Source organism: Zea mays, chromosome 4, assembly GCF_902167145.1.
Source record: "Zea mays cultivar B73 chromosome 4, Zm-B73-REFERENCE-NAM-5.0, whole genome shotgun sequence".
In the NCBI taxonomy this organism is placed as follows: Eukaryota; Viridiplantae; Streptophyta; class Magnoliopsida; order Poales; family Poaceae; genus Zea; species Zea mays.
Window position 1 is genome coordinate 166,037,963 of NC_050099.1, and position 23,794 is coordinate 166,061,756.

The window sequence follows — 23,794 nt, forward strand, 5'->3', positions numbered from 1 at the left end:
CTCAACGAGCCGAGCCGAGCCTGATCGAGCCCGAGCCGGCTCGCGAGCCTCGAGCTTTTTTTCCAGCCCTACATATAACAAATCATATGATTACATAATTTGGTAGCTAGACAAATGATAGCTAGAAAATGTTTTATTTGTTAAGATGAGCTCTATTAAATGGTTATAGTTGTATTGATGCGGATATATTTTACCCATGGATAGACGAGTATGAGTAGTACCAATCTATACCAGTCTGCCTCAATAGGTAAATACTCTTGCCTATTAACATATCCGCAATTAGAGAAATCACCTCGTACCCGCTTTCATATCGAATATTCGGTGCGCATTACCAGCTGTGGTTGGACCTCATCTTCTCACACGGGAAGATTTGTATGGACTGCACTGTGCTCATTCTAGTTGGGCCATCCTTTCATATATTGCTTTTCTGGTTGGATTCCTGCAGGCCCTCTTTGCTAGACCGGGCTGAATAGCCGTTTTGCAGGTCCAAAGCGCCCAAACGGTTAATCCCGATGAGGTGAAATCAATTGGCGAGTTTTCTAATTTTTTTCTCTTCTCTGTTTTCCTTCACCGGACTACCAGGGGCGAATCGCGGACGCCGCCCACCTCCCCCATCTCCTTCCCCAGCACGTCGCAAACCCTTCGTCGCCACCCCCGCCTCCCGCCGCGGCTCCCGTCGTCGCGTGGCCGTCGCGAGCCACCGCTGGCGTCTCTCGTCCGGTTCTCTGAGTCTCGGCGACCTGTTCCTCCGCCGAGTTCTCGGGGCCCTGCTGTCGCCACCGCCGAATCCTGCTGTCCTCGCCGCAGCCGGGGAACGCGGTGTGTTGCGGGAGCTGGCACCGCCTCCTTCGAGGTGCGTCGTCACGGAGGGTAGTTTCCGTTTCGTCTCCATCTCCCCAAGGATCGGTCATGGTCATGCTCAGCTTCGTTGGGATTTCTAAGACCGTTGAGCATTCTGCCGAGCCTATGGTCCCAATCCATAACCGAAATCGCTTCATGGATCCTAATGGGCGCGTCGAACATCTCGGGGTTTCTATTTTCACTGGCACAATTTTATTGCACGTTGAAACATATAGTTAGGGTTTTATGACAAATGTATTTAATGGCCATGGTATCCGTACGAAAATGGCACTACATTTTGTACAGTTTTGCATGCTTACCATATGCTGTGCCCTCTTGAAATTTTGGTGTAGCTAGACCAGGAGAGAGAGTCGCACTGTGATTTCATGCATGTAATTAAAATGGACTTTAATTGCATGGTACAAGCCAAAATGTGGTATGTTCGTTAAATTGCTTGGGTCAGATTCAAACGAATCCAGTATATTTTATGTTCCTGCTGGGAGATCGTTACTAGTCTGTGTATTTGTGTGACAGGGCTGTCATATATAACCAGCTATTTATTTTGTGATGCCAACTGTTGAATACACTACTTTCCCTGTTTCTTTTTAACGCTTGAATCAAACCTCTCACTCCACATCATGCTTCAAAAGACGTTTGCCTAGGCGCTAGGCCTCACCTCTTTCGTGTAGTTTCCACGTAAGCAGCCTTGGTGAATATTTTCGCCTGCCTAATCACGTAGGTACAACTGTTGTCTGCCTAGCATAGCACTTTCAAGAACACCATGTTTAGCATGGGAGAAGATAATACTCTTCTGTGTATTTTGAGAGGATATTGTCCTTTTTTGCATGGGTAGTGCTGTCACTCCACACATTTGTTAAATAGAAAAATCATCATAAGTTGCATATATTATTTTCTGTTTCAAATGCAACTCTGTTAGTTTTTTGTGTGATTTTTAGTTTTTTCTTTTTCCTCTATAATTGTTTTCTTTCGAAGCACTGCATATACTCTAAACAACAGTTTCCTACTTTTTCTATGTAGAACTAAGTCAACAGTCTTTATGGGCTTCATGCTAGTAGATGATAGTTCCTGGCTTCCTGCACTGCTTTTGGAAGACCTGCCTTTTCAATCATAGAGGATTGGTAGACCAGATCCTGGCAAAGCAATGCTGATGGACCCTCCTGTTATGCAAATGGACTGCAAGTTGAAAAATGCTATGGATAAAACACCACAAATCGCCTATGATAGGAAGCTGACCGTCTCACATGATGATTATGGGTGGGCAGGCTCTGATGTCCACCTAAAAGATGATACAATAGTATGTAGCCCTGTCGATCTTAGCGATGCTTGTCAATCAGGCATGGATCGGGTATTAGATTCTGCTTCCAAAAATTCATCTCTTAATTTGGGCGATTTATCTCAGGGGACAGAACTAAGAGAGAAGAATAGCGACAGTTCTTACTCCGATGTAAAACTTCAGTTAAATTTAAGTGCTGGAAATTATAATGGCTTGCAAACTGATGATTATAGCTTTAATAAACAGAGTTTTGGTAAGAAGGATATGCATCATCCTCAGGAAGAGATACATTCTTCTCCCAATACAATGTCATTACCAAGTCCATGCAGACTCAATGGAGACGTCACACCTTGTGAAGCGGAGAAAATAGCAGAGGATCGTGGCAAAGTAGATGGGATTGTAGATGCTGTAAGTAAGGAAGTCAAAACTGACTTGGTAGGATGCCATGCACGGCAGGAAGAATTGCAATGCACGCTCCAAGATCTATCAGAAATAGCCTGCAGTATTGATTTAGTACGTAATAAATCTTCTCCACAAGAAGAGAAGAAGTCTGTTTCCCCTTTGAATGACATGGGCCATAATGTGGATAACAATAGTTGTAATGGTGATACCAATTATAAAGGGCAGGAGCTCAATATGGGGAATGTTGGAGATGAGGATCATGCTGTAGCACTTTGGGTGAAGGTACATTTTTCTTTATTTAAATTCGTTTTGGGGTTATATGAGCAAGTACTTGTCATGTTTCAGGTTCCAGAATCTGTGCATTTAGTTTTAGTAGGTACACCATGTATTATTGGGGTGGCCAACTCATAGCTCTGTTATGATTTTCTAATTGTAGTCTTAGTTGTAGCTTTATTCCAGTTAAACAATGGTATGCTTGAATGGTCCATGTAAAGTCTCGTTTTCTTTATTAGTCCTAAAAAAGGTAACTTGAGATCGAAGGTTGAAGCCTTAACTAAAATGGTTAGACGAGGCTTCTTTTCATATATGATCTTAGAATGAATACTGTCCCATGTCCTATTAAACATTTTTGTTTCATGACTCGGATAGAATTTTGTAATGTAAGGATTGTCCCCCTAAAAGTGGTACCCTTGCTTTCTTCTGTTTATTCAGCTAAATATTGTGTATTTATATAAAGAAGAAGGGGTATCTTGGGACCAAAATAACTAGTTTCTGTACACTGAGCTTTAGGTACTGCAATAATATGTTCTCTTTTTGTGCATAATGAAGATAATATATTTGATACATTGGTGATTCTAGTATAATTTACTATTGCAAAAATGGAAAAGGTGAAATTTTGTTCACTGAGCTACAGCTACCCACAAGATTGCTAGTATTCCTAATATAGTTCTGCTACGTTTTTTTTGTGGCAGAGAAGTTTTTGTTTTTTCTAATGCCTCCTCTGTGAATGTGTTTTATCCTTTTCATGTGAAAACAGTGGAGAGGAAAATGGCAAACTGGAATCCGATGCTGTAGAGCAGATTGTCCTTTACCTACTCTAAGGGCAAAACCAACACATGACAGGAAGACCTATATAGTTGTTTTCTTCCCACGAACAAAAACTTACTCTTGGGTAGACATGCTACTTGTTCTTCCAATAGAGGAATGTCCTTTGCCACTTGTGAATGGAACTCATCGTAAATGGAGAAAGCTGGTAAAGGATTTGAACATTCCTCGACGATTCAACATACAGAATCTTGCCATTTTAATGATAAATTTAATTGATGAGCTTCATATTGAGGTTGGTTATGTTCTTACAAGTTTTCTTATGCCTTTGACTTCACTTGTTGACACAATTTATATGTTTATTAGGCTGTAGTTGATAATGCACGGAAGGCTACAACATGGAAAGAATTTGCCCTGGAAGCATCTTGCTGTAGAGATTACACTGATCTTGGGAAGATGCTCCTCAAATTTCAAAATGTAAATCCGAGAACCTTGTTTTGTGTGGATATCTTGTGGAGCGTCATGTCACTTTTTTTAAGCAAGTACAATGTCTGTTTTGCTACTTTGCACTGCTTACTTTTTTTTTACTTCTCCCCCCCCCCCCCCCCCCCCCCCCCATTTTTCCTGATTGTATCACGGAAGTGTGTTCCATGTGACTATTTGACTGTGGTTTATCTCTTTGTGACCTGTACTTGATGTTTGCTATCTTCAATGGCAGTTAATTATGTAGCCTATTTATGTCTGTAGTCTTACTATACATCATTTTTTTTTCTTTATCTGTTGCTGGATGTACCATAGTCATTGTTCTGCACATTTGATCTAGGATGTGTCACAGACTTCTGGTAAGACAATTATCATAGCATGAAATAGAGCCTGGAAATGATAATTAGCATTTCCATCATTAGTGATTTTATCATGTTGCAGTGTTTCTGAAATTCATCAAAAAGTTGTTTATGTAGTTAACCAAAAGTTAAGTAAGGCTGCTGATTCACTTTCAAAATCGTCTTAAATGTCAAGAACCAAAATAGACAAGCAGCCAATCTAGCCCTGTTCATCTTGTGCAGTTGTGCTGGCCGTGACACTTGTCTTTTTTTTGAATCTCAACATCAAAGATGAATTTGGGGTTGAACTTTTGCAAGTCTATTTAACTTTGTGCTTACCACGTGCATACTTTTTTATGTTTCTTTTGAAACATTGCAACATGTTGGCTCTACATTTTTGCTAAATGGGATGCTTGATGCCAAACCCCGTGACACCAGTTACAATAATGCCTTAGCAAGTTAGGTAAACTCGACATGAGATCCAACAAGATAGTAATAAACAAAAAAAAACTAATTTAGTGTTAGTAATATACTAATATCCATTAGCTTTTCCAATTTGCTGATAAAAAATGGAAAAGAGAGAAACATTGATATCTTCCTTACATCTTGTATCTATCATAATTTATCCTATTGAGTCTTAACTCCTTTAAAAATTCCTGGAGGTTTAGATTAAAGATTGGTAGAATATGAAGCTATAATAGGACAATAAGTTTTTTCCATTTTTTGTGGGTAGGGGTGCAGGTTCGACCAATATCTAGGAGGAACTAGCCGTTATTGCCAATAGATAGAATTACCCCCACCCCACACACATGCACCTATTACCAACTGAGCTAGGTCAGTTCCTAAAAGTTTAAGAAATCACCATCCATTTCAAAGTGTACGCTCGATGATACTTATCATGATATGTTTATTTAATCCAGCTATACAAAAAGACAACTCATGTAGGAATACCTCCTCACTTTGTTGATCATTATGTGGTATCTCAAGCTGGACTAGATGTTCACTAGGGCTTTCTGAGTTTCCATAGATGTGTGTCATTGGTGATCTTACAAATATATGAACAATGTTTGGTTCTTCATTATCCAACATGGCAATTATTCTCTTGTGATGATGTTTCTCAGCATTGTTTCATCTTTAATTGTTTTGTTTCAGATGATTCTTCCTGACTGCATAAGCTGTGAATGGGTACAAAATTCTATTGAGACGTGGAATCAAAAGTGTATGAACGCACATGATGCCGAGACTATTGAAATGCTTTGTGAGGTACAATAATTTTTTATTCTCCTTCCTCTGCACTATGTTGTTTGGAAGGTCATGATTTAGGGGGTGTCCTGCTCGAAGCCTAATATTGCCATGCCTAAGCTTAGGCATAACAGTCGTATGAGAAAGCAACCGTGCAATGCGTTCAACTTGCCTTAGGAGCAGCCACATTGTATATATTTATATTTATATGGGCACAAGATCATTGTTACAGACTAGGAGTCAGCAAGGGAATACACTCGGCAGGTTTAAATCAGTCCTATCTGATCCTAACTCTATATCTAAGGATCGGTTGTACTTCTTCCTATCTACAGCACAGGGTCCGAAACTGACTCAATTCTAGCTGCCGAGTCTAACTCTAACTCAATACTGCTGCATATAATTATCTCTGTAATCTAACATCCCCCTCAATCATAACTTACATAAGTTAAGATTGTCTCTGAATATTCTAGTTTCTTCATAATTATAGGCTTCGTAAATCCATCTGCCAGTAGAAATCAATCTCACTTCAAGTAATTTCTTTGCTACTCTTCCCTCATGAAATGAAAGTCAATCTCAACATATTTCATGCGGCTATGGAACACTGGATTTCCCGTGAGATACATAGCTCCAATGTTCTCACCAAGTTCTGGCTGCAGGGGGACAATGGATTCTCAACTCTTGTAACAAAGATTGTACTCACAATCCCACATCAATTCAGCAGTAACATTAGCAATTGCCTTATAGTCACAATGTTTTCGGGTTGACAGGGTCGAGGTACGGGGTCGCAGAACGTTACTTGGAAGAGGTTTTTACACTTCGGGTCGAAAATGAACCCATGAATCTGGGTCGTGGTAATCTGGATAGAGGGTCGAAAACATCGAACTCGTTTTATGTGACTATGCTCATTCGTGGCATTTGATCGGGCCATGAACCAAATTTTCTGTGACTGTGTCGAGCTCTGCCACCATCTTGTTTCCCCTGAGGAGGGACACCACACTTTCGGACCGTTTGTGTTCCACAGTGTCGAGATTGTCTCCATGACAATTCAGGTCTTATTGTCTCCACCGCTGTTCGCCGTCAGCCTGCTCACCACTAGTGGCCCCAACACCCATTCCAGTGGCTCTGTGGGTGTTATGAGTAGCAGGTGGTTGCGAGGGTTAGATGGCGATGGCTAGGGATAGGGGCGCTGTGGAGGCCGACCGCAGGGCTTTGCCCACGGTCGACAAGAGAGAAGGGATTTCCTTCTAATCTGTTACTTTTTTTTCTCATCCATTGATTACATAAATAGGTCGGCTGGCCGCCCCTATCTAGCTAGAGATCCTTATCTCCTTAAAACTCTCCTAAAAACTCTCAGCAAACTACTAACTGATAACCTTTCTAGATAATCTCAACTAATCTTCTTATCCTTTGACCTGCGTTCCTTGTTGCTGTTCCTTGCCGCAGCCCCCTTCGGCCCAAACAGGTCCTCCGCTTGCTCTCTCCTCATACCCTATGCCATCACAGCCCACTTCTACTACTCCCACTGACTGACTGTGGTGCCTCACTGCCTCGTACCAAACTACTCTTGACCGCAGTACTGTCTCTTTACCCCATTCCCCTAGCCCCACATTCTCTTCTTCCATCATTGTCGATAATGGGCCAACTATGCCTGTCACCTCATTAAGCGACACGGATCTTCCTGTTCCTTTCTACCTCAACAACATCCTTGTTGCCCCTAACATCATACAAAATCTCCTCTCCGTCCATCGCTTCACCACTGACAATCACTGTTCTATGGAGTTCGATTCATGGGGGCTCACCATACGACACCTTACCACTTGTGTCGTGGTCACCCGATGCAACAACTCTAGCCCTCTATATCTATTCGCTTTCTTGCCCCACCTCCTTCATCTTGTGTTGCCACACCTTACGCCCTCGCCGCTACTGCCTCTGCCTCCACTTGGCACTGTCGTCTTAGTCACCCCGGCCATGACATCCTATCTAGACTCTCGACCATCCCTTGCCCTTGGGGCAATGCCACCTCGCTTCGCCATGCCTGTCAGCTTGGGGTCACACTCGCTTACCCTTCTCTTCTTCCATGTCCCAAGCTATTCACCCCTTCGACCTCATCCACTGTGATCTTTGGACATCCCTATTCCAAGCATCTCTAGCTATCGGTACTCTCTGGTCATCCAGGATGACTTCTCTCACTACTTGTAACTTGTGGACTTTTCCCCTACACCGTAAGTCTGACACCTTCACTAGTCTTTCTCACTTCTTTGCATGGGTGTCGACTCACTTCGGTCACACCATCCGGGTTGTTTAGTGCGATAATGGATGTGAGTTTGATAACTCCACATCTCACACCTTCTCTCTCCCACGATGTGCAACTGCAGATGGCGTACCCTCATACCTCCCCTCAGAATGGCCGAGTCGAGCACATGATTCACACCACCACCAACATACCGCTATTGGGCTGAGGCGTTGAACACAACCACCTACTGACCTACCTCCTCAACTATCTTCCCCTCCAAGGCGGCCTCCCATCCCACTTCGTTCTTTGCCCTCTTCGACACCACCCCCTCATATGAGCACCTTCACGTCTTCGGGTGTGCCTGCTATCTCAATACCTCCGCCACTGCTCCTCACAAACTTTCACCCCGATCCTCTCGCTGTCTTTTCCTTGGGTACTCCTCTGATCACAAGGGGTACCAGTGCCTTGATTTCTCACCCTCCGCATCATCATCTCTCGTCATGTTATCTTTGGTGAGGATGTTTCCCCCCTTCCTGGCTCCTCCCCACCTTCTGACATCGATTCCCTCTTTGATGTCAATTGCGTCAACGTTCCTACCCTTCCCCCGCCCCTTTCGCGTCGCACGCGACCTCGTCGCCTCTGCTAGTGCCACGAGCGGCCTCGTCGCCTCTGTCTGCGCCACATGCGGTCGCATTGCATTTGCCTATGCCACGCGCAACTCCATTGCCTCTCCCTCTACCCGTGTCGCACGCCACGTCACGTCATCGCCTCCGCCCACGCCACACACGGTCCTCTTGCCTCCGCTCGTGCCACGGACGGCCTGCCTCCTCGCCCAGCTTTGGCTCGCTTCGCCGATCCCGCCCGCGTCTATCAACGGCGTGTGTGGCCCGGTCCACTAGTCCCCTCCTCCGGCGAGCCGCTTCGTGCCCTGGCCCGTTCCCATGAGGTCGTGACTAGCCACCGGTGCACCATTCAGTAGCTATCCGAGTCTAACTCTAGCTGCCGAGTCTAACTCTAACTCAATGTTGGCGCACATAATTATCTCTACCATCTAACAAGCCGCACTTTCTTAGGTAGGTACATGGATTGTTACAAAATGTTGCATGTCATAATATTACCTGCCATGTGTCATAGACTCATTTCTAAACCACTCATTGCAACAACTTTGGGTTGCTACCCTTTCATAGCCTTCTAATTGACGCTTCCTAGACCCATTCTTTTACTAACTTTCCTCATTTGTGTTTGCCATTTATGGGCAAATTTGTCTATGCTTATAGCAAATTGGGCAATGAATTATATAGTTTCTTAGATTTAGGGGAGGCCCAAGATGGGTGGGTGGCCCGTGGACTGGCCCCTTTATTTTTGCTTTCCATGGAGGCACAATACGACCAGGAGAACCTGTGGGACCCATTATCCTCACTCACCATCTATTGCAGACCAATCCTTTCGCAAGACTTCCTCCCTCTACTTCTGTTTCTCGCCGCCGCCTCTCATTCTTTCTTAAGCACATCCAGATCTGGTAGACTGGTCACAGCGGCGTGTAGAGAAGGTGCCTAGGTCGTAGAGGGCTAGCAGCACAAGCAGAGGTGGGGTGCAGAAAATTTTCTTTGGGGGCGCTTCTGGCTTGTGGTCTTGATCTATCTGCAGCCATAGTGCGTGGAAACCACCAAGGCGGCTCTGCATCTGTATGCAACCATGGATTCCTGGCTTCTTTTTCAGTTCTGTTGCATAGGTGAGGAAAACAAAGCAGTCATGATTCTCTTTGTGAATAGAACGGATGCAGGGATGGATCTGGTTTATCCGTCTTCATGTGAGTTGCTCAGTGTTTGTTTTCTTGGATTACTTTCTATTTGACAGCTAGTTGATTCATGCATTTTTCACAACTACTTGCCTAGTCTTCTCTTGCTTGGTTAAATATTTAGATTCCTTTCTCTTGGTAGAGATTTTTCTTCTTTGGTCATGTTTACTGACTGTTGTGTAGGGATTATCATCAATGGGTCACCACCCACAAGGCTTATCTGGTATTCTGGTTCCATGAAAAGTAGGTTCTGGCTATGCTGGGCAAATGCATGGGCAGATCTATACCCTGCTCAGTTGCATCTACTTAGCTTCTCTGTTTAATCATCGCTGTTAGTTTATTGGAAAATAATATCTTGTTTATCTATGTTTTTTGTTTGTACATTTCAACTTACTTCATTTCATGCTTAGAAATACCCACTTGGTGGTTAAGTATTTGGGTTCTCTTTACTTACCTCATTATTTAATTTGATATTGATGGTTGTGTTAATAATCATTTGAATTTCTTACACTAGATCTATAGAAGCACTTGTAGTTTTTGCAATGCCTTGTTTTACATTCAGTTGAAACAGTGCTTAGATAATTAATATGTTCTCTTTCAACATCAACATCAACATCATCATAGCCTTTTAGTCCCAAACAAGTTGGGGGTAGGCTAGAGTTGAAACCCAACAATAAGTCACCAAAAAGAGAGAGAGAGAAAGGGAGGGGGAAAAGCTTTTGAGAGAATTAAAAGGGAAAAGGCCTAATCACGGTTCAGGCACGTGGATAGCTTCTTTTCAAGCACTTCTATCCAAACACAACTCCTTTGAGATATTCCATTCCTTCAAGTCCCTTTTGATTGCCACCTACCATGTCAAGTTTGACCGCCCTCTACCTCTCTTCACTTGTCCCTTATGATGCCTATGTGCACTGTTGCCTCTCGGGGTCTCTGGTGGACATACCCAAACCATCCCAACCAGTGTTGAATAAGCTTTTCTTCAATTGACGCTACTCCTAGCCGATCGCGTAAGTCATCGTTTCTCACTCGGTCCAATCTTGTGTGCGCACATATCCAACGCAACATATGCATCTCTACGACACTTAGTTGTTGGATATGTCGTCTCTTAGTGAAATTATGGAGAACTAGATACATAGTTTATTTGTGTTAGTTTTTGTTCTTCAGCCAATTATTTGTTTCAAAACATCACAGTTTGTCACTCATTGTAGTTATTTTAATCACAAGTATAAATTGTAACAAGCAGATCGCCGTTTCTTGACTAACAAATTGTTTAAATTATAGACTCTACTTTACCTCCCTTCACTGTCATTAAGTAAACGATGCAATTGGTGTTATATAATTTGATTTTATAGCGAAAGGGCCTTTAGCTGAGTTGTTTAGGTGGTCTGAGTGGCACCCCTTAGGTCCTGAGTTCGACTCCCAGTGGGAGCGATTTTCAGGCTGGGGTAAAAAATCCCCTCGTCTGTCCCACGCCAAAGCACAGGTTTAAGGCCAGGTCCCCGGTCGCGGTCGTTTTCACATGGGCTACGGTGCCGCTGTGTATAGGTGGGAGTGGGACAGGGTTCGGGTTTTTTCTCGATCTACGTGAGACGATTTTCTTCTTAATATAATGCCCGTTGTTGTCTTACCCTCTGTAGGTCGAGTAATTTGATTTTATTGAAGCGACTATATTTGCTCAATGTTTCTTTACTGCTGAATCTTGATAGAACTATTTCCAGAGTTCTAGTGATGATTATTCTCCTGTTACATTTATATACTTTTTTTCCTTATTCCATTAAAGTGTAGCCAACCTTTTATTTCTTCTCTTCTTTAACAGGAACTTCGACAGTCCATTCTTGGGAACAAGCTTAAGGAATTGCGGGATGCATCAGTGCAGCCTGAATTAGTCCCTGAGTGGAAGACGTGGAAACAAGAATTGCTGAAACAGTACTTTTCATTACATCCTGCTGGTAATGTTGGCAACTTCGAGAAAACTAATTGTTACGACGATCCAGCTTTAGATCAACAAGGTAGTAGAAAGCGTCCAAAACTTGAGGTTCGAAGAGGAGAGATCCAAATTTTACACATGGGTGAAGCTGACTACAGGACTCCAACTGAGGACCCAAACCAAAATAAGCTTCCTAGTAACTCTGTCATGCATGAAAATATAGGGGCATTAGGAGCAACAAGTCAAAAAAATGCTGTCATGTTCCCTGGAAGTTCTGGCACCAATGAGAATACAATATCTGGTAGTTCCAATGCAGCTTTACAGAATGCTAGACTTGATTTAGATTCATTCAAGAGCTCTCGGCAGTGTTCTGCGTACATTGAAGCAAAGGGGAGGCAGTGTGGTAGGTGGGCAAATGATGGTGATATTTACTGTTGTGTGCATCAAAGTATGCATTTTCTTGATCATTCTTCAAGGGAGGATAAGACACTTACCATTGAAGCTCCATTGTGTAGTGGTATGACTAACATGGGTAGAAAATGCAAGCATCGAGCTCAGCATGGTTCTACTTTTTGTAAAAAGCACCGCCTACAGACAAACTTGGATGTAATGCACCCAGGAAATTTGTTGGATCCATCTGAGGTACTCCATATGGGCGAAGAACCTCCGAATAAGTGGGTGGAAGGAATTTCTAAGTCGCAAGCATTGTATAGCATAGACTTAGAAACAGACAAAAATGTCCAGGCTGTTGTACAAGTGAAACTGATGCCCACTGTGGCTATAGAGAACTCTGGTGAAAAAGGTTGTGCAATGGAGAAAACTGATATGTGTGCTGCGTCAACGTCCATGACAAATACTGATGATACTTCTCTTTGTATTGGAATTCGCTCTCATGACAGTATTGTTGAATGCCAGGATTATGCCAAACGACATACTCTTTATTGTGAGAAGCACCTTCCAAAGTTCCTTAAACGTGCCAGGAATGGAAAGAGTCGACTCGTTTCTAAAGATGTCTTTGTCAATCTGTTGAAGGGCTGCTCATCAAGAAAAGATAAGATATGTTTACACCAGGCTTGCGAATTTCTTTATTGGTTCTTGAGAAACAACCTTTCTCATCAACGCACCGGTCTTGCTAGTGAACATATGCCCCAGATACTGGCTGAAGTGTCGAAAAATCCAGATTTTGGAGAATTTTTGTTAAAGTTGATATCTACTGAGAGAGAGAAACTAGCAAATATCTGGGGATTTGGTACAGATAGATCTAAGCAAATATATTCTGAAAACAAAGAAGGATCTGTAGCGTTGCAGGAAGAGAAAACTAATCTTTCATCTGGTCCTAAGTGCAAAATCTGTGGTCACCAGTTCTCTGATGATCAAGCTCTTGGATTACATTGGACAACTGTCCACAAAAAGGAAGCCCGGTGGCTGTTTAGAGGTTACTCTTGTGCTGCATGCATGGAATCATTTACCAACAAAAAAGTCCTTGAAAGACATGTACAGGATGTACATGGGGCTCAATACCTCCAGTATTCAATTCTCATTCGATGTATGTCATGTAACAGCAATTTTTTGAACACTGATCTGCTATACCCTCACATTGTTTCCGACCATGCCCAACAGTTCAGGCTTCTTGATGTCCCTCAGCGACCAAGTGGTCAATCTGCTCAACAAACAGAAGGGATGAGTGGTCTGCCCCTTTATGATAGCCACAACGTTGAGGATGAAAATGGCTCACAGAAGTTTGTCTGCAGATTATGTGGGCTCAAATTTGATCTTCTGCCAGATCTTGGCCGCCACCATAAAGTCGCTCATATGGTCTCAGGTGCTGTTGGCCACATTCCACTGGGCCGTGGGAAGTACCAGCTTAACCGCGGCCGACACTACTATTCCGCTTTCAAGAAAAGTTTGCGACCAACAAGTACATTAAAGAAGAGCAGTAGCTCTGGAATCGATAAAAATTTGAAGTTTCAGATCTCTGGCTTAACATCTCAAATAGTTGAATCTGAAACATCCAGCCTTGGTAAGTTACAGGATTTCCAATGCTTAGATGTTGCACAAACTTTATTTTCCAAGATTCAAAAGACAAGACCCCATCCAAGCAACTTTGATGTTTTATCGGTTGCCCGCTCTGTATGCTGTAAGACAAGTCTTCTTGCTGCGTTGGAAGTTAAATACGGACCTTTACCTGAGAACATATTTGTGAAAGCTGCAAAGCTTTGCAGTGACAATGGCATCCAAATTGATTGGCATCAAGAGGGATTCATATGCCCTAAAGGGTGCAAGTCTAGATATAATTCAAATGCTCTGCTTCCTATGCAACTCACGGCAGTTGATTTTCTTGAAGCTCCTGTTGATTCCCGTAATGATGATGAAATGTGGGGAATGGAAGAATACCATTATGTTCTTGATTCAAAGCACTTCGGATGGAAGCCTAAAAATGAGAGTGTTGTTCTCTGTGAAGACATAAGCTTTGGCAGGGAGAAAGTTCCAATTGTCTGTGTCATTGATGTGGATGCAAAAGATTCTTTAGGTATGAAGCCTGAAGAACTTTTGCCACATGGCAGTTCTTTGCCTTGGGAAGGATTTCACTATATCACAAACCGTGTGATGGATTCATCTCTTATTGATTCAGAGGTACTCTTTTCTTGTTTTCATTTATTGATATATATATGAATATATTGGTTTAATAAGTGGCTCTATATTTTCCTTGGACTTCATTGGCATATCTCACGCGACCTTTGTTTGTCTTCACGAAAAAATATTTCTAACAAGTTACGTTTCTGTAGAACTCTATGCCTGGGTGTGCATGTTCTCATCCTGAATGTTCTCCTGAGAACTGTGGTCACGTGAGTCTCTTTGATGGTGTCTACAATAGCCTGGTGGATATCAATGGAACACCAATGCATGGCAGATTTGCATATGATGAAGATAGTAAAATTATTTTACAGGTAATACTTGTCAGCATTGGTACATCTTCTGTTTTTTTATTTTTCCATTGCCATATGCAAAAAGTTGCACCAAACAACTGTTCTTAACCGTTAGTTCATTCTTGTTCTGTGCTTATAATACACCAATAGGATGGCCAAATTTTGTTTTAGGTAAGACTGATATTAAAAGTTTTGTGTCTCATCTAAGGCTTGGGATCTAAACATGTGGACTTAGGTCCACACATCTGGTACTAGATCTATTTTAGTTAGTAAGTTGTACTTCCTCTGTTCCAAATTCAAATTCGTTTTAGAGAATTAATGGATTCATACAATATTTAATGTATGTGTTTTGTATATGTGTCTAGATTCATTATCATCCATTTGAATATAGACATAAAAATCAAGTGCTAAAACAAATACTATTTTGGGACGGGGAGGGAGTATGTTTTAGTCCTTATTCATAATTCTCTTAACTTGAGATCCACATATTATTTTCTTCATTGTTCTATAATCTATATTATTTGACTTGTAACGTTTGTCCTTTCTGATTGGTAGGAAGGGTATCCAATATATGAGTGCAATTCATCATGTATTTGTGACTCGTCCTGCCAGAATAAAGTATTGCAGAAAGGGCTGCTTGTTAAGTTGGAACTCTTTAGAAGTGAGAATAAGGTGAAGCACTCCCCATGAGGCCTAGTTTGGGTACTCTAGTATTGAGCTCAACCACATGTATTGAGGTGTAACTTAAACTAATTTACACCTCCAATCCACCTCAACACACGTTGATTGGGGTCAATACTAGAGTACTCAAACAAAGCCTGATGGATTTCCCAACTCATGTATGTAATCAGCACAATAGTGTTCCTTGCATCTCTTTTTAATGTTGTCAAATTTGTAGGGTTGGGCTATTAGGGCTGCTGAACCTATTCTACAGGGTACCTTTGTCTGCGAGTATATTGGTGAAGTTGTGAAGGCTGACAAGGCTATGAAAAATGCAGAAAGGTTTGGCATTCTTTCATATGCTTTCTTTGAATCTAAACTTGAAGAAAACATATTGGAAGTTCCAGTTGTGGCGAAAGGGTCTCTAGCTAAGTTGGTTAGGTGGTCTGAATAACACTGTCATGAGTTCGATTCACACGCCAAAGCACAGGTCTAAGATCCGGCTCCCGCCGTGGTCGTTCTTACATGGACTATGACGTCATTGTGTATGGGGTCTGGCTCCTGATTCGGTCGTTCTTACATGGGCTATGGTGTCACTGTGTATGGGTGCGGTAGGGGTTTGGTTGTTTTCTCGACCTGCGTGAGAAGTATTTTTAATGTAATACCTGGGGCCTATCTTACCCCCTTTTTTAGTTCAGTCATGCAGAAAATGAACTTCAGCAAACTTGTCCACATTATCATGTTCATGCATAATTAAATGCTAAACTTTTCATAAAACAGCTAGTTCATTTTGCATTTTTGGAGATTTGCACTAATTAATGCAATAGGAAGTGGATTTTATTGATATATGTGTTCTGGATGGCTTCCTTGTACTGATGGGATGCATCTCGTTGAATTCTCATCCCTACAATACAGGCCTGTAAAAGGCACTGTCAATTCTTTTGGATTTATGTTGTTGTATAATTATTCATTATTCTAAAATGATTATTTTTTCAATATTTCAGTGTGTCATCAAAGGGTGGGTGCAGTTACTTGTTTAGCATTGCTTCCCAGATTGATAGGGAAAGAGTTCGGACTGTAGGGGCTATTGAATACTTTATTGATGCCACAAGGTCTGGAAATGTTTCCCGTTATATTAGTCACAGGTAATTCCGTTTTTCATATTTTAGGAAAATCCATCACTGGAGCGAGTTGATTCTGGAACCAGTATTCATTTGTGCTTATTACTTTGATAACAGTTGTTCCCCGAATCTCAGTACCCGGTTGGTTTTGGTAGAGAGCAAAGATTGCCAGCTTGCTCACATTGGATTGTTTGCTAATCAAGATGTAAGATTTTTTTAACATATTTTGTAATGTACTACCTCCATTTTTTTTATTTGACGCTAGCTAGTTCAAGTTTACACTAACCAACGTCAAATATAAAAAACTGGAGGGAGTAATTTATATTGACCTGCTTTTAATTATTGATATGCTATTCTGCAGATTGCCGTAGGAGAAGAACTCGCCTATGATTACCGACAAAAGCTTGTAGCAGGCGATGGCTGCCCATGCCATTGTGGAACTACCAATTGCCGAGGCCGTGTCTATTGATTTTGCAGGAATACACTAACTGTTCAATGCTCGGTTGCAGAACTCCAGAGATTTCAACAGTTGTGTAGGCTTGCTGAGCGATTTAGCATTGCAATTTTCCTACAGCTTGAGTGCAGGGCTAGGATCTCATTGTTAATGCTACAAATAGTGATTGTGATATAGGACTCAGGCAAGCATTAGGCAATAACATAGTGTCGATTTTAGTCATGGTACCATCATGTTTAACTGATTATTTGTTAGAAGCAGCCTGAAATGAAACTGATTCAGGCTGCTCTGTTCGTAGGCGAGAATTCTCTCTGTAAAATTCCTTCATTCATATTTTATGGTTCATGAGCACCATCATTGACGTGAAGTAATAAACTAGTTATCCCAGTGGCCTATTGTGCGGATAATACTCCCTCTGTTTTTTTTAGGGAGCGACAAATATTCGAGAGGTAGTATTTTTTAGTTGTACTAATTGCGTGATGGATATCAGAATCAATGAAAAAGGTCATCTTTTTTTAACTGCTTGTGTCAAGAAAATATACTTGCTGCCCGAGGAGTGGTCCTGCCATGGTGGGGCCCAAAGTTAGTCTCTCAAGGTGAGATTCTTGAGCGTCTCTTGGCGGTAGTTGATTGAGGGTATGGTCTTAGGTCCGCCTGTAGGATCAGACGATCAGTCTAGCAGCAGATCGAGACCTCTATCGGCATCCTTGGAAGGCCAATACCCCTAGCTGCCATAAGATGCATTTGAGGATCCATGTACACCATCAAATCTAAAGTCTTAAATGCCACGGGATTTTGATTCCCTCCCCGCGGGCGCTCCGTCAGCGCGTGTGCGATGGCCGGACCTGAGCTTTTCATTTGATTTAGTGCCGACGCGTGTGTGCTGGTCGGACCCGAGCTTTTCATTTGATTCAGCAGAACCGTTCGCGTTGACATCCGCCCCCTTTCCCTCTCTGACTCACAGCCCATCCACTGCATGGGCGAGCGAGAGGGTGGTTCCGCCTCCGTCCCATGGATGCCCGCCGACGCCGCCTCATAGTGTTCACGGCCGCTGTCACTGCTAGGTGGTGGTCCCGGTAAGCTAGATCTCACGCCTCCAAGGCAGACTCCCTCGCATGAGTCGTCGTTTCCTCATGGTGTTCATGGCCGCGCTTGTCGCTCGCGGCGCGGAAGCGTCGATTTGCATCTACGATCGGGAGCCGTTCCGTGAGGTGGACAATGCCTCCTCCTCTCTGGCCCACAGTTCTCTGCCAGTCGCCTGCTCCCGAGGGGAGGGACGCTGGGATACGGGCCCCCACATGGCGTCGGCAGTGCAGGCGGCCATGACCGACGAAGCCTCCTCAGATCTGTGCTCATCGCCACTAGGGTGATAGCCTTTGTATCTCGGATCCTGCTCAGCATCTTGGTGGTCGTGCGGTGCTAGCTGGTCCGGTGGGGACAGCAGGCGCTACTGGCACCGCCTATCCCCGAGGGCGCAGCCAAAGGGAGTCCACGATAGGGAAGCGACAAGGCCGAAATCAGACATGAATGCCATTGGAGGGTTAGTACTAAATTCTTGTTGATATTTATAGTTTTCTCTATTTACATAGGTAAATGAAGCCGCACATCAACTTGCCCGAGTTTTTGAAACCATCGAGGCTTCCAAGATTCCTCGCAAATGGAACCATAAGAAATGTTGCTTATTGTTTGGGAAGGTGGTTATGGGTTCATATGCTAACTGGTTGTTTAGTGCAGGTAATAAACTTTTGCTTAGATTTTATCATATTGCCCGTTTGTTTACCTTCATTTTGAGGAATTGGAATTTAACTAATAGAGTAGACTATTTTTTTAGAACGTGACATTCCACAACTTTACAAAGTGTATATATAAGCCTATCTCGAATTCATGGGGTAAGATATGGAAATTAATTCTATAGATTTACATGCTACTTTTCTAATGTACAATTTATAGCACGCTCTTCTACTTGCTTCTCTATATGTAGTGTATAACTATCTCTCTGATATGATTTAGGATAACATACAAATACATTACATGATAAATATATTAACTCAATTAGTTTTGTCTAAATTATAATTATTAGAATAGAATTTAATTCCAATGAAACAAACGGGGCCTAAATGATAATAAATTCAATGCATCAAGCCATCAAGATAGCGTGCCCTGCTAGCCTCATCCTTGGTGCTGATATGCATAGCAAGCACATTTGCTCACAGTTCACCACAACTGACTTCATAAAGTTGTAATGTCACCATATGTTTTAAAAAGTGTGTCATCAAACCTGTCCTCATATTTCTTAGGACAGCAAATGAACCAACTTCTGAAGTGGAAGATTCATAAATCTTGTATTCATCATGATGAGCATAATAAAATTAATTTGAACTGACGATGAGGGAAAAACTAGAGTTGTTATCCCTCATTTTTCTGGTACCTAAAATAGTGCTGGTCCCAATAGGGCTTGGTGCATTTCATATTTTAGAATGGTAGAATCCAAATATTTGCAACCTAAAACATCGATCCAGCCAAAATGTTAGTGGAAATAGGTAGTGTTTAGAACGAATAATTTTGATAGTAGCAAGCTAAAAAAGTTCCCATGAAACTGGTATCTGTTAAGAGGTAATGCAGAGCATGTACCATAAACATTTTCTATTGTCTATAGTTTGTTGGATTCGTTCTTTGTGATTTATAGCACCCAAACGTTTGGTAAGCATATAGTCCCCACTAGATGGTAAATAGAAGTAGGTGTAGCCATACAACATCTGGTCGATATCCAAAATTATACAATATTTCAAGTAACTTTTAAACCGTGTTGCGCTATTGCATATTTGTAGATACTTTATTTTGATGACAGTTTCTAGATTTATCATAACTTTTTTCAACACTACTAATGCTATCAAGTGTATAAAAACACAATAATTTTGATTATATAAATAAAAAGAGGCGTTCATTGGCCTTTGCCTTAGACCTAGACTCATGGCGTTCACTTGTAGGTGCCACCCGTATGACTATTTTTTGTGAGAAGTAATTGGATGGGTGATGAACTGTCCTTATGACAGTCAGGATCACTTATGCCTAGAGCAAAGGCTTCCTTTGTACATTTACATGGCGATGTATCATCACTATACATTTTTCTTACAGCTTGCTGTCAAAATCCTTCTCCAAACAGGCCACCAGACTACCTTGTATTCTTTTTACGTACATCTTTTCTGAACTAGGACCCTAGCACCATGTGCATTAACAACACAAATGAGTAAGGAAGTTTGTTGCTCGCTATTATGGACAACAGGACATACATTAGGAATTATTTATATTTAAATCGTGGGTATCCCATGCTTTTTGTGTAGATTTCTAACATAACCAAGGTGTTCCTTTGTCATGTTGGGTTTTAGCTCTGTTTTGGACCAATCAGTCTGAAAACAGAAGGGTTGTATCTACAAGCAATTGATCTTCTCAGCTTTGAACTCTATTAATGTTTATACTATTGAATGATCGACATACTGATAAAATTTGATGTTAAACTTGAAGGTCGATGATGAGGTATATGATGCTTTGGTCGAACACCTTTCTATCTTGGAGGATATTGAAAATTTTGATTCAAAGTAAGTCTTTCCTGTTGGTGCTATTTCAGGACATTGATCGTTGCATGGTCATGTTCTTCTATTGTAGACTTGTAGTTATCAAAGCTGGGTTGGTTTTGAATGTCCTGCACTAGGACATGTTAATTCTTGAACATCGCCAATCATGTTTGTGGTCTGGATGCTTTCACTCTTGATTTTTAATTTTAAAAAACATAGTTGGCTTGTATTGTCCAACCTTTTTTTTGGGTCAAGCGTATTAACTACTAATTTGCTTCCAAGAGAATCTGTAGTGATTGTTCAGTTATCTAGCTTGGGAATGGATAAATATATTCAAGAAAGTCTATATAGCCACCAGATGTCTATAAACTATAGAGATGAGACTGTTTAGGATATAGTTTTGAAGAAAACATCTTATCATTCATTTTTTTCACAATGATAATGATAAAAAGATTACCGTTTGTTTTCATGTACATGAATGTTTTTTTTGCATCGTTGTATTGTATATCCTTACTTGTAAACAATATTTATTTAACATTTGTCCAAGTACCAAATTACCGCAAGGTTGTGTCTGGTTTATGCACAATAGCCGAGGATTAAAATTTGCATTACATAGAAATATTTTGAAATAAGTTTTTTTTGGAGAAGTATATCTTCCATGTCACTTACAATTATGAGTGTTAAAATGATCCTAAATGTTCATGCCTTAGCAACGCCAACAAAATTCCACTTTGTGATCCTGAATTGAGGACTAAGACAGTAATCAGTTCAAGCAGTACCATTTTGTGTTATCGAGTGGAGGGTAATGACCTTAAACATGTCCCTTCTTTACGCATATATAGAAATTTCTGAGGATGCTAGGATTCTTTTTGAAGAAAGTGAAAAATCGAGTCATTGTTCTGAAATGCTGAAAGAATATCGTCCCAGTACCATATATATACCTCCCATTGTGATATGTCCCTTGTGGCTCCTCACTCCTGTTTTTCCTTGTGCTTGATGGGTGCCTTCCTCGTGATGGATAGGGCACCGATAGGATGCCCGAAGGGGCGCTGCCTGATCTAGTCTCATTAAGAACTACTAAGATATCCGGGGTCACTAGTGCCCGGAATGTCCCAGGCTAGAACAATTTAAGCCCTTAAGCCTCTCATATCCTAGGGCGCTTACGAACAACCCAAGTCATTAGGCACCTCATGCCCCCATGAGCTTGCAAAGTATCTAAGTTTCTAGGGCCCTCATGCTCGGGTGCGCTAATGAAGGATATACGTGCCCTACGCCCTCCATGTCCATCCCCTAGGCCACTCAACAAAAGACAGTCTCTTGGGGCCATCTACTGGCCCTAGGGTCCCTAAGGCCCTTGGCCTCACTAATGTGAATCACTAGGTGTCGACCCCCTAGGCTCGAGGCCTCCCGTGGGAACAAGATATTTGATATGGGTAAGTGTAATCCTGTATACAAGATAGAAAGATGTTTTTAGTCCCATCAAGGGCATTACGATCGTGAAGTAGGGACCCCATGTTTAGGGCCTAATGTCAGTTCCGTAGTGCATGCATATTGGATAAGTTTCCTTTACAACATATTAAATGTGTGACGTGCAACATTACATATTGATAGGTGCACTAGAGACTTAGTCAACATGGTACTCGAGACCACTAGTCAATACATGCACTAACCCTGTAGCCATGCATGTGTTCGTCAATGTACCATGAAGTATTACCAAGTATAGAATGCTACACTAGCTACCAACTATGTTGTACCTGAAAGTCACCTAGAGGGGGGTGAATAGGCGTAATCTGAAATTTACAACTTAAAACACAAATTACAAGCCGGGATTAGCGTTAGAACTTAAATCAAGTCCGGGAGAGAGGGGAAAACAAATCAACCAAGAAATAAAGCGAGTGAACACGATGATTTGTTTTACCGAGGTTCAGTTCTAAAGAACCTAGTCCCCGTTGAGGTGGTCACAAATACCGGGTCTCTTTCAACCCTTTCCCTCTCTCAAACGATCACTTAGACCGAGTGAGCCTTCTTCCTTAATCTCACGGGTCACTTAGACCCCGCAAGGACCACCACATAATTGGTGTATCTTGCCTTGCTTACAAAGCACTTGAGAGTAAGAATTGAAAAGAAAAAGAAGGCCAAGCTAAGCAAACAAGAGCAACAAATGAACACAAGAGATCCTCTCACAAGTCCTAATGCACTAGAGTTGATTCGGGGACTTTGAGTGGATCGATTGCTTTGATTGTGTGTTGAAGTGGAGGCTATTGCTCTTGTATTGAATGCAATGTTCAGAATGCTTGGATGCTTGGTGTGGTGGTGGTTGGGGGTATTTATAGCCCTCAACCACCAAATGGCCGTAGGGGAAGGCTGCTATCGATGGGCGCACCGGACAGTCCGGTGCGCCACCGAACAGGTCCTGTAGACTGTCCGATGTGCCGCCACGTCACCCAACCGTTAGGGTTCAGGAGCAGTCGACCGTTGGAGGCTTTGTCCTCTTGCGGCACCGAACAGTCCGGTGCCACACCGGATACTGTCCGATGCGCCTCTGACTTCTGCTCTGACTTCTGGCGTGCATTGTTCGCGCACTGTTCACACGTCAGAGTCGACCGTTGGCGCTGGAGAGTCGTTGCCTGCTGACTCACCGAACAGTCCGGTGGCACACCGGACAGTCCGGTGAATTATAGCGGAGTGCGTCTCCAAAAACCCGAGAGTGGATGGTTTGAGTTGTACGATCCTGGTGCACCGGACAGTCCGGTGCGCCGTTCCTCAGCACACTCAAGTTTTTTTTGCTCCTTTGTATTTGATCCCTAACTTGAATATCTATGGTTTGTGTTGAACCTTTGTGCACCTGTAGAACATGTATTCTAGAGCAAACTAGTTAGTCCATATATTTGTGTTGGACATTCAACCACCAAAATTAATTGTGAGAAAATGTTAAACCCTATTTCCCTTTCAATCTCCCCCTTTTGGTGATTGATGCCAACACAAACCAAATCAAATACATAAAGTGTAGAAATGAACTAGTTTGCATAAGGTTAGTGCATAGGTTACTTGGAATTAAACCAATTTATAATCTCACTAGATATGAATGGATTGCTTTCTTTTTATTAACATTTTGGACCACATTTGCACCACTTGTTTTGTTTTTGCAAATCCTTTTGGAAAATCTTTTCAAAATCTTTTTGCAAATAGTCAAAGGTATATGAATAAGATTGCTAGACGCATTTTTAAGATTTGAAATGTCTCCCCTTGTTTCAAATGCTTTTCCTTTGACTGAATAAAACTTCCCCTGAATGAATTTCTCCTCTTAGCTTTCAAGAGGGTTTTAGTAGATACCAATTTTGAAAATTTATCTTTATGTGTACCAATTGAAAAGATTGTCATTACAAGATACCAATTAAAGTTTTAACACAATACCAATTGAGATTTTCCTTTTTCAATATAAGGATATCAATTGATATA

The 23,794-nt window shown here is 41.9% G+C and overlaps 1 protein-coding gene across 3 annotated transcripts; it reads left to right on the forward strand.

The window, feature by feature from the left end:
* Positions 1-482: 482 nt before the first annotated feature.
* On the forward strand, positions 483-17,156 carry LOC542103 (SET domain protein SDG117). 3 transcript variants are annotated; one of them, XM_008679559.3, is made up of 12 exons: positions 483-870; positions 1,879-2,818; positions 3,573-3,875; positions 3,947-4,057; positions 5,554-5,664; positions 11,491-14,235; positions 14,388-14,549; positions 15,084-15,200; positions 15,427-15,530; positions 16,193-16,333; positions 16,427-16,514; positions 16,671-17,150. In XM_008679559.3, exons 2-12 carry the CDS (start codon positions 2,003-2,005, stop codon positions 16,776-16,778), a joined length of 4,806 nt encoding a protein of 1,601 aa, XP_008677781.1. In that variant the 5' UTR covers positions 483-870; positions 1,879-2,002; the 3' UTR covers positions 16,779-17,150. The 3 variants fall into 3 exon arrangements, with proteins under 3 accessions (XP_008677781.1, XP_008677782.1, NP_001345340.1); XM_008679560.3 differs by having other exon boundaries at positions 524-853; positions 2,381-2,818; NM_001358411.1 differs by having other exon boundaries at positions 709-853; positions 16,671-17,156.
* Positions 17,157-23,794: the final 6,638 nt, after the last annotated feature.